Source organism: Rhinoderma darwinii, chromosome 2 (genome assembly GCF_050947455.1).
Source record: "Rhinoderma darwinii isolate aRhiDar2 chromosome 2, aRhiDar2.hap1, whole genome shotgun sequence".
Classification (NCBI taxonomy): Eukaryota; Metazoa; Chordata; class Amphibia; order Anura; family Rhinodermatidae; genus Rhinoderma; species Rhinoderma darwinii.
The window spans coordinates 301282002-301293356 of NC_134688.1; the positions used below are offsets into that span (position 1 = coordinate 301282002).

Sequence of the window (11355 nt, forward strand, 5' to 3'; positions counted from 1 at the left end):
AGTCAGGAAACAGATATGTCAAGATAAAATACTGTTTGCAAAGTTCTTAGGCCTCATGCACATGATCGTAGCCATGTGCACGGCCGTGATTTTCGGGTTGGCCGGCAGCGGACTGTCAGCCGCAAGCCGCCCGCAAATCGCGGGCAATGCACATGGCCGTGACCATTATTTTCAATGAGCCAGGACCACAGAAGACGGCCGTAATAAGACATGTCCGTTCTTTCTGCGGTGCGGGCTCCCGGATCCTGCACAGACCGTAAAAACTACGGTCGTGTGCATGGCCCCATAGAAATGAATGGGGCCGCAATTCTCCAGTGGATTTTCGGGGGAATTGCGGCCGCAAAAGCACGTTCGTGTGCATGGGGCCTTAATTTTTTATATTTTAGATGCATTGAAGCAATAAAAACAAAATGTTGCAAATGTGGATGCACCCTTTAAAGGCTATGAACACCTTTTGACATTTTTTTTTTTTTATGCAACTTTCTAAATACTTTTTATTAAAAACTATTTGTACTTTTTGAGATACAGCAGCTTTGTATTCTGTATCGGTCACTGAGACCTGGCAGACACCCACCCTTCTAACATTTATCTGGATAGGTGAAAAATGCTTTAGGCTAGAATACTCCCTGAAAAACTTTTTTAAACTGACAATATATTTATAGATGTGATATTCTGAAATATAATAAATACTTAGGGTTCGTCCACATGCTGTGGAATTGCCACGTTTTTTCCAGCCGGAATTTCGGACGGAAAAAATGCAGCAGAATACAGTAGCAGTATAGTGAATGAGATTTAGCAAAATTCTGAGCAGAAATTGACCTGCGGTACGTATTTTTCGTACCGCAGCATGTCAATTCCTGCAGCGGAAAGCGGAAAGAATTGCTGCTTTTTCAGAGGAGATGTCTCCTAACATTGTGAAAAATGCTGCAAAATATGCACCATTTTCTGCCATAAAAACCGCAGCAAATTGTGTGTCTTTGCCACAGCGGAATGTCTGCGTTTTTCAACGGAATTGCTGTCGAAATTTTCTGCAGCAATTCCATTGTGTGTGGACAAGCCCTTAAAATAGAAAAAACAAGCCCTCACACAGCTACCTCGACTGAAAAATAAAAAAGTTATGGGTCTCAGAATATGTTGACCCAAAACAAAAATAGTTTTTATTTTGTAAAATAAGTGAAAAATAAAAAAAATATATATATAAATTTGGTATTGCCTTAATCATATTTACCCACAGAAAAAAGTTAACATGTAATTTTTAACGCCCGGTGAATGTTGTAAAAACGAAACCCAAAAAACAATGGTGGAATTGCTGTTTTTTTTCGATTCCACCCTACAAATAAATTTGTAAAAGTTTACCAGTACATTATATGGTAAATTAAATGGTGCTATTAAAACTACAATTCGTACCGCAAAAAGAAGAGCTCTCATACGGAAAAATAAAAAAGTTATGGTGTTTGTAACAAAAAAACAAAAATGACACAACGGAAAATGTCTGTGGCGAGAATGGGTTAAAAACTCTTTATTATGTCAAAATATACAAAAAAGTAGACATTTTCGGTATTAGGCCTCGTGCACACTTCAGACACCGTTTTCATGGCCGTTTTTGACGGATCCGTGTGCCCGTTTTAGCGGCCGTGTGCACTCCGTGTTTCCGTTTCCGTTTCCGAGCATGGAACTGTCCAGGGTGCTGAAAGACTTAACCCCTTAATGACCGGCCTATTTTGGACCTTAATGACCAAGCTATTTTTTACGTTTTTCAATCGTCGCATTCCAAGAGCTATAACCTTCTTATTTTTGCGTCGACATAGCTGTATAAGGTCTTGTTTTTTTGCGGGACAAGTTGCACTTTTTAATAGCACCATTTTTAGGTACATATTATTTATTGATTAACTTTTATTAACTTTTTTTTGGGGGGGAATAGAAATAAATCTGAAATTTCGCCACTCTTTTTTGCGTCCTAAATCTACACCGCTTACCGTGTGGTATAAATAACACAATAACTTTATTCAGCGGGTTGTTACGATTGCAACGATACCAAATTTGTATAGTTTTTATATGTTTTACTACTTTTACACAGTAAAAACGCTTTTTTTCAAAATTATTTGTTTTTGTGTCTCCATATTTAAAGAGCCATAAAGTTTTTATTTTTTCGCCGATGCGGTTGTATGAGGGCTTTTTTTTTGCGGGGCGACTTGTAGTTTTTATTGGTACCATTTTGGAGTAGATGCGACTTTTTGATCACTTTTTATTACATTTTTTTAAAGTCAGTATTCACAGAAAACAGCAATTTTTCCATAGTTTTTTATTTTATTTTTTTACAGCGTTCACCGTGCGGGTTAAATAATGTGATAGATTTATAGTTGGGGTCGTTACGGACGTGGCGATACCAAATATGTGTAACTTTTTTTAACTTTATTTTGTTTTTTTAATAGTAAAGCATTTTGTAAGGGGAAAAGCTGGGTTTTTCATTTTTTTCACATTTATTTTAAAATTAACTTTATTCAACTTTTTTTTCACTTTTTTACTAGTCCCACTAGGGGACTATAATATGCGATTCTGCGATCGCATTTATAATACACTGCAATACTTTTGTATTGCAGTGTATTACTGCCTGTCCGTTTAACACGGACAGGCATCTGCTAGGTCATGCCTGCGGCATGATCTAGCAGGCATTCACTCCAGGCAGCCTGGGGGCCTTTATTAGACCCCCGGCTGCCATTACAGACACAGACACTCGGAGATCGTATCGCCCGGTGTCGGTGGGAGAGAGAGGGAGCTCCCTCCCTCTCTCCAAAACCACTCAGATGCGGTGCTCGCTATTGAGCACCGCATCTGAGGGGTTAAACGTGTGAGATCGATACTAATATCGATCTCACACGGCAGAGCAGGGACGCTCCCAGCCCTCAGCTGCCTCTAGCAGCTGAGAGCAGGGAGATCTGACAGTTCCCTGCTCTGTAAACTTATTCCGATGCCGCGACGTAAAAAAGTCTATGGCATCGGAATAAGGCCCGTTAGTGACCGACGTAGAAACACGATCAGTCGGTCACTAACGGGTTAATGGGCGGCACTGATCGGCGGTAACTCTTTCAGCACCCTGGACAGTACCATGCTCGGCGCTCGGAAAATAAAATTTTAATGTAATAAAAAAAAATTACAAAAATAAAGTTCATACTTACAATCAAAGTCATGTGTACCCCATAATGGTACCAGTGAAAAAGGTAAATTCAGCTCACAAGCCCTCATATAGCTCCATTAACGGAAAAAATAAGAACGTTATAGCTCTCAGAATATTGTGACACAAAAACATGATTATTATTCTGCTAAAGTAGTAAAACATTTTTTTTTGTTACAATATTTACACGTTTTTGCAATCTTGTAAAAACTTTTATCAAGACAGATGAATCTGTTATTTGGTTATTTGTTAAAATAGATGAACCATTAAGGGTACATGTGTATTGCACTTACTGTGATGCGACTGATTTTTATTTTTATTTTTTGTGTTTTTATTTTTTTTTGAAAAAATAAGAACTAAAAAAAAAATAGTGACCGCATCTGAGTGGTTTTAGAGGGAGGGGGCTCCCTCTCTTTTACCCCACCGGCACCCTGCGATACGATCGCAGGGTGCCAGTGGCTTCTATGGCAGCCGTGGGCCTAACAAAGACTCCCCCTATAAAGCTGTTACATTATTTAACCCACAAGGTGAACGCCGTAAAAAATAAAATAAAAAACAATGCCAGAATTGCTGTTTTCTGTTCATCCTGCCCAAAAAATTTTGGGATAAAAAGTGATCAAAAAGTCGCATGTACTCCAAAATGGTACCAATAAAAACTACAAGTCGTCCCACAAGAAAAAAGCCCTCATACAACCGCATCAGCAGAAAAATAAAAAGTTATGGCTCCTAAAATATGGAGACGCAAGAACAAATAATTTTGAAAAAAAAAAGTGTTTTTACTGTGTTAAAGTAGTAAATCATAAGAAAACTATATAAATTTGGTATCACCACAATCGAAACTACCTGCTGAATAAATGTATGTTATTTATACCACACGGTACACAGCGAAAACTTAGGACACAAAAAAGTGTGGCGAAATTGATGTTTTTTTTTTCTATTCCCCCCCCCAAAAAAGTTAATAAAAGTTAATTAACAGGATATATGTACCCCAAAATGGTGCTATTAAAAAAATACAACTTGTCCCGCAATAAACAAGACCTTATACAGCTGTGACGATGCAAAAATAAAGAAGTTATAGCTCTTTGAATGCGACGATGGAAAAATGTAAAAAATAGCTTGGTCATTAAGGTCTAAAATAGGCTGGTCATTAAGTGGTTAATAATAAATGCATAGTCTTTCGTCTTACACAGTCATCTGGACATTCCTATTATAGTATGTGACTAGCAAATATTGCTGAAAAAAGTTGTATTGATTTTGTTTCCGTTCTTGCCTTTAGATTTGAACACTAGTCAGGCACAGAGTGTCCCTGTCATCAACAGTGTCGCAGGAAGCCTAGCAGCTTTACAGTCGGTGCAGTTTTCACCACAACTGCACAGTCCACATCATCAGTCTATAATGCAACACTCTTCTGGTCATATGACGCAACAGCCATTTATGGCTACTATGACCCAACTTCAGAATTCTCACAGTAAGTACTATGCTAAAGTAATGTCGTTTGAACTTTTAGGCATTATTTGCACTTATCAATAGTTCTGCCTGTCAATAAATTTGTATTCTATTCATGCTATGCAAGTGATTAGGGATTTAAATGTAGTTAACCCTCCAGAACACAGGAGATTCTCAGGTACTTTAATAAGGCAAGAACAAGGTCATATATCAGTTCAATTGTATTACATTTTATATTTGTACACAAGGAGCAACAGCTCCTAATCTGTCAATATGTATTTAGAAAAACATAAATAATCCATGGCTATTTCTGCTCTCAGCAAGGGTGCAAATAAGAATAGGGAGTCTATCACCCAGTTTGAATTGTTTTTGCATGAATATATTTCAGCATAAATAAAGTAAAACTGCCTTTGCCGTTAAAACTATAGGGATTCTATAGTATATTCTATTCTGTGGAGTAGAGTATTTGGTTAAAATTCTTAGTGCCCATATGTATGTCTTAGTGAGATGACATATGGGCATATGCATTTATGAATTATACCACTGCTTAAGACTGCTTGGAGCAGTACTAGATGTATTCATGATGGTATCTGCTGAGACAAATCTAGTCATCTTTTTCTTATTCTGGATCAGTAATGCAGCCTTATGGCACAAGTCTATCTACACCAGTCAGTCTATATGGTACTATGGACTGTTTGCAGAGAAACAAGTATGAATGTAAAGTCATTACAATTTCTTTGTTATAAATTTCAAATTGAAGGTCTGATTAGATGAGGAATTCTGGTTCCGTATACTTGGCAAATTCGGAAAGCTTTTATGTGTTTATTGGGTGTTTCATACTGCTTGAAACCCTGGTGAGTAGCATGCTATTATTTTTGTTTTTTATTTACAGTGTATGCACATAAACAGGAACCTCCCCAGTATTCACACACATCACGGTTTCCTTCAGCAATGGTTGTCACAGATACTGGCAGCATCAGCGCATTATCGAACATGTCCTCTAGTAAACAGGTAGGAGAAGCAAGGTTATGCTCTTTTTTATTTGGTTACTTAAATTCTAACTCGATTTCAATGTAAGGTTATTTTGACTCTATGACTTAGTTATATCGGTTGAAGAAGTATACAGGTTCATTTATCTTAGTCAATTATCATGCCTGAAGATGTCAATAGAAATTACACAAATATCAGGATGTCATTGTAATTTTCTTTGATCAATTCATTTATTAGACAGAAAAGTGGGAGTGAGAACACGAGTATCAAGTATTAAATAAAAGTCACCAAAAAGATAAGCACCTGTAGCTGTTTGAAAAGACTATTGGAGACAACTTTTACATCACGTATGGGAGACCTGCTCTCCCATACGTCTTTTAAGATCAAAAGGAGGATTGGAGCGCAGCCCTGTAAAGGAAATATTCGTTTTTTTATTATTATAATGTGAGTCCTTGAGTCCTGCTCCAATCTTCTTTTTGATATAAAGAGAGGCAAATGTAAAAGAGGCCTAAAAGCAACTAGTGTGAAATATAGTATCAATGGCTAGTGGAACATGGTAGACAGTTGCGTAGCAGTGGGATTGTGCATTTAATCTTTACTCACAAATACATGATGCTACTTTGCCGAATGAAAAAAGAGCATTAAATTTAACCTTAATCACTGCCCTTTTAATGGATCAGTAATTATTGGTAGATGTGACACCCTAACGGGCAGAATCCTAATGTACTCGGATTAGATAATTAGGTCCTGCATCTGTAGGGCTTGTTTCAACAAGCATCAAAGTCTGCTTGGGCAAGATGAATAATTAATCAGGTTTGGTTAGGGCTGAGTACCCACCAGATGGATTGATAAACCCTTTCAAGGAAATAGTATTCCATGGAGCCTTGATGTGCTTGATTGCCTGACTGATTATGATTTGTGGGGTTAGATAAATGTTTTTCTCCTGACTACAAAGAGTGGGAAATCAGAACAGAACTGACCGGGGATACAAGGAATTACATTTTCATTACTGTCTTTGTCAGAGAAGGGTAACATTAAATAAGTCATTCGTTTATTGCTCTTCTTTTTTCTTCTAGCTGACTAAATATTTTTAGGCATTTGGTCAGTATTAAAGTTGTTCTAAATTCTGGCCCTTCAAATCCTAAAAAGCCACAAGGAGCTGCAGTGTCCAAATATTGTCATTATCATTTTATGTAATTCTGATAACGAGAAAGGAATAGCTTAGTTGCTTAAAGGGGTATTCCCAGAATCAACATTTATGACCGGCTCAACCTCAGTGAGGAGGACATGCGTGCTGCTGCTCCATTCAAAGTCTATGGGAATGATGGAAACAGCCGAGTACAGCTCTCGTCTGTTTCCATCAGTCCCATAGATATTAAATGGAGTGGTGGGCGCATGCTTGACCGCCGCTCATTCAAGTTCCTCCTCACTGCGGAGGGTGGAGAAGGATCTGGGTGTTCAAGACCCCCGTTCTCCCAATCGATGGGGGTCCCAGGGGAGGGTACCCAGTGTTAAGACAATTGTTAAGTCAAATTAAGTGCCAAGACAAGGTGATTATTATCGATTTTGGGACCTCTTTAAGGCCCCTTGTCAAAGCCCCATAGAAAAATCGGTGGTTTGAAAAAGGATGTGATGATTATTTCCATCAGGACGATTCTCACTGCAGAGAAAAAACTTCTCCACTGGGCAAGGAGCATTATTATTGCAAGAGTTGTTCGCTAAAAAGCAATATCTATTGTAATACATTTTCAGACCGTACACACTAATAATGATAATTTTTACAGGGGTGCGATCAATAAAGATCAATGATGAACAGCGGTTTTATCGTTTATATTTGATCTTCATCTGGCCAAGTGACAAATTATCATTACTCACTTGCCACACTGACAAATTATTGTTCCATTTCCTTAGAAATATATGATAATAAAGGTAATGATATTATAATGATAATTGGACAGCTAATTATCACATATAGGGGAAATTACATAGGACATTATAAAAATTTAGATAATTCAGAACATGTCCAAATGGTTGACTGTATAGGTGTGCATATGTCAACTTAAGGACTTTTACACAGGCCAATGTTCGGGCAAACGCGCGTTCATATGAACGCTCGTTCCCGATAATTGGCCCGTGTAAACAGGGCAACATTTAGCCGATGTACGAGCAAACTCTCGTTCATCGACTGATCTTATCATTTATGCAGCAGAAAATATTATTTTTGTCGGCACCACATCTTCCTGTGTAAACAGGGAGACGTGCTAAAGACATGATGGAAATGCATGGGGACGAGCGATCATAGTAACGACCGCTCGTCCCCATACTAGCTCCTTGTGAAAGGAACAAACGAGCGCCGATCAACAAGCTGTCTCGTTGATCGGCACTCGTTTTTACGAATAATATTGCCCCTATAAAAGGACCCTAAAGGCCTCTTACATGGGCCAATTATTGGGGGAACGAGCGTGGAAATATGGATAAGAGACGTGTTCTCTTTTTTTAGCCTTAGTTATGTAGGGCTATACAATTCCTTTGTATCTTTAAAGGTGTATCATTTAAATCTAGTGTCATCTTATCTTGTTAACAATGTTTGCACAGCATCAAAAATCTGCAAGTTTGCAGTTTCTGTACCATGTTTGATCTTTGTAATTGTCCCTCACAATCTCAATTCACAAATATAATTGCACACAACGCTACTGCAATAAAGCCCTCTGTAGTGTCTTCTGTATTTAGCAAGTTTTTTCCTAATGCTTGCACAGATCTTATGGCTTTTGTGTTCTATGCATTCCTATGGAGACATTCTCATGTATATGTCTCAGTGCCATAGCTATATACTGTTAAGGGCAAATGTCCATATTCCATGGCCAAGTAACAGCGTCATAAAACTCATTTGCTGCACCATAAAATCATTTTGTTAAATTAGGGTAATTTATCATAAGCAAAACCAGTTTCAAAAAGTCTTTTTTCTTTCTCCCTTGCAGTGTCCTTTGCAAGCCTGGTGATATCCTGCTGCACTTATCTTCCTTTTGCATAGCTACATGAACATCTTGGCGAAAACATCTAGGACTTTGTGGTGTTGCCAAGTGGAACTGACTCAAGATCAATTTCAGATTCTGTATGTTTGAGAGCTACAATCTCTAAACAAGATGGATACTCTTTAGAGATGGATGCTCTATACTTTCCATGACAGTACTTGATTTTCAGTCTCCTTCTCAGGTGATTTGAAGACTTTAGTGTTTCCCTCAATCTCATGACCCAGACATGACATGGAGATTGGAGTGTGATAAAATAAATTACTTATTTGTTAGAGAAACTACAAGTCCATGAGGTGCGTACAGACTTCTGCTGGAACAGTGCGATGAAAACTGGAAAATCAGGAGCTTAAAAATGTTCACAAAGCTGAACTGAGCCATTGTAAATGTCGTTGAAATAAAACAGCGAGACATTGCCATAGAATTTAATCTGTTGAATAGTTGTAAATTGTAAAAAGTGCAATTATTTTGTATATAATGCATAATATAAAGTTTAAGTTTGTTAAAGGAATAGGTCAAATAGCCAAAAAATAAAGCATTTGATCAATATACAGAAAACCATTGGATGAATAGCCATGTTGCACAAACAATGTGTTCCAATGTTGCAGTCCAGGATATCACTGTACTGATAGCTCTTGTCTGACATAGAAAAATACATTATGCTGGCCAGTAATGTAAATACTCTTTTTCAACCATCTTAGTGATTTTCTATAACTTTACTTTTATTTTATCACTGCCTTAACACAATCCACTGTATAAACTAATAGCATTGCAAGTACTATTCTCCTATGAAATTACATATACCATTACCATATAACACATAGTCCAATGTTACTGAGAGGGCTGGGCTAGGGGTGGACATACCATTGGTGCAACCTGTGCATGTACACAGGGGCCCAGTAGGTTTAAAGAGGCTCTGTCACCAGATTTTGCAACCCCTATCTGCTATTGCAGCAGATAGGCGCTGCAATGTAGATTACAGTAACGTTTTTATTTTTAAAAAACGAGCATTTTTGGCCAAGTTATGACCATTTTTGTAGTTATGCAAATGAGGCTTGCAAAAGTCCAAGTGGGTGTGTTTAAAAGTAAAAGTCCAAGTGGGCGTGTATTATGTGCGTACATCGGGCCGTTTTTAATACTTTTACTAGCTGGGCGCTCTGAAGAGAAGTATCATCCACTTCTCTTCAGAACGCCCAGCTTCTGACAGTGCAGATCTGTGACGTCACTCACAGGTCCTGCATCGTGTCGGCCACATCGGCACCAGAGGCTACAGTTGATTCTGCAGCAGCATCGGCGTTAGCAGGTAAGTCGATGTAGCTACTTACCTGCAAACGCTGATGCTGCTGCAGAATCAACTGTAGCCTCTGGTGCCGATGTGGCCGACACGATGCAGGACCTGTGAGTGACGTCACAGATCTGCACTGTCAGAAGCTGGGCGTTCTGAAGAGAAGTGGATGATACTTCTCTTCAGAGCGCCCAGCTAGTAAAAGTATTAAAAACGCCCCGATGTAAGCACACAATACACGCCCACTTGGACTTTTACTTTTAAACACACCCACTTGGACTTTTGCAAGCCTCATTTGCATAACTACAAAAATGGTCATAACTTGGCCAAAAATGCTCGTTTTTAAAAAATAAAAACGTTACTGTAATCTACATTGCAGCACCTATCTGCTGCAATAGCAGATAGGGGTTGCAAAATCTGGTGACAGAGCCTCTTTAAGGGACCACTGCCGCCTTTTAAGCAGCTAGAAGCTTCCTACTGTCTATAGTTCACAATTTTTGGTGAATTGTTAGAGAACCATAATATGGATGCTCTATGATGAGCTGTTAGAGAGCAAGGTGCCAATATACTGTACTTGCACAGGGGCCCTCTGCTGTCTGTGTCCACCCCTGGGTTGGCCTGTTCTCAGATGGCATTATCCAGGTTTCCTGCCATAGACAGGTAGTTATTGATAGTATTGTAACTGTAATTGAAAAAAACACACGTGTTGCTTAAAGGCTATGTACACCTTTGAAAACTTGTGTTTGGTGCAACTTTCTAATTACATTTTATTAAAAATTATATTTACTTTTTGAGATACAGCTGCTTTTGTATCCTGTATATAGAGCAGCTGTATCTAGCGCTGAATCCGCCAGGTCATGGCACCGACGGGTTCAGTGACAGCGGGTTCTGCGTGTCTCTGATCGAGCTGTTACTCATCACATCTAAGCTACAGGATCAAGCTGTTACCGATCACATCTAAGTGACGCCGACACTGAACCCGTCAGTACCGCTGACCTGACGAATACAGGTTTCAGCGCTATATACAGCTGCTCTGTGTACAGGATACAAAGCAGCTGTATCTCAAAAAGTAAAATGTAAAAAAAAAAAATGTGAGTAGAAAGTTGGACCAAACACAGCACACACACGCACGCACGCACGCACGCACGCACGCACGCACGCACACACACACACACACACACACACACACACACACACACACACACACACACACACACACACACACACATACGTATATATAATAAACATTTTCAAAGGTGTACATAGCCTTTAACTACATGTATCATTATCATTATACATCAATCACACTACTTAAACAACAGATTTTGCAAAGCAAACATGTAAGGTTATAGCTGAATCAGAATGGTTGACCCCATAGAAAATAATTCTTAAAAGTCTATTTATTTGGTGATTTTTCCTTTTTCCCTTGTTCA

The 11355-nt window shown here is 38.6% G+C and overlaps 1 protein-coding gene across 2 annotated transcripts in view; it reads left to right on the forward strand.

Annotated features, from left to right (window-relative positions):
- Positions 1-9021, forward strand: part of HNF1B (HNF1 homeobox B) — a 67672-nt gene extending 58651 nt beyond the window's left edge. For both annotated transcript variants that reach the window (XM_075850604.1, XM_075850603.1), the window contains exons 7-9: positions 4449-4640; positions 5511-5629; positions 8587-9021. In XM_075850604.1, coding sequence (XP_075706719.1) covers positions 4449-4640; positions 5511-5629; positions 8587-8607 — 332 coding nt within the window. In that variant the 3' untranslated portion in view covers positions 8608-9021. The remainder of the gene's footprint in view (positions 1-4448; positions 4641-5510; positions 5630-8586) is intronic.
- The last annotated feature ends 2334 nt before the right edge of the window (positions 9022-11355 follow it).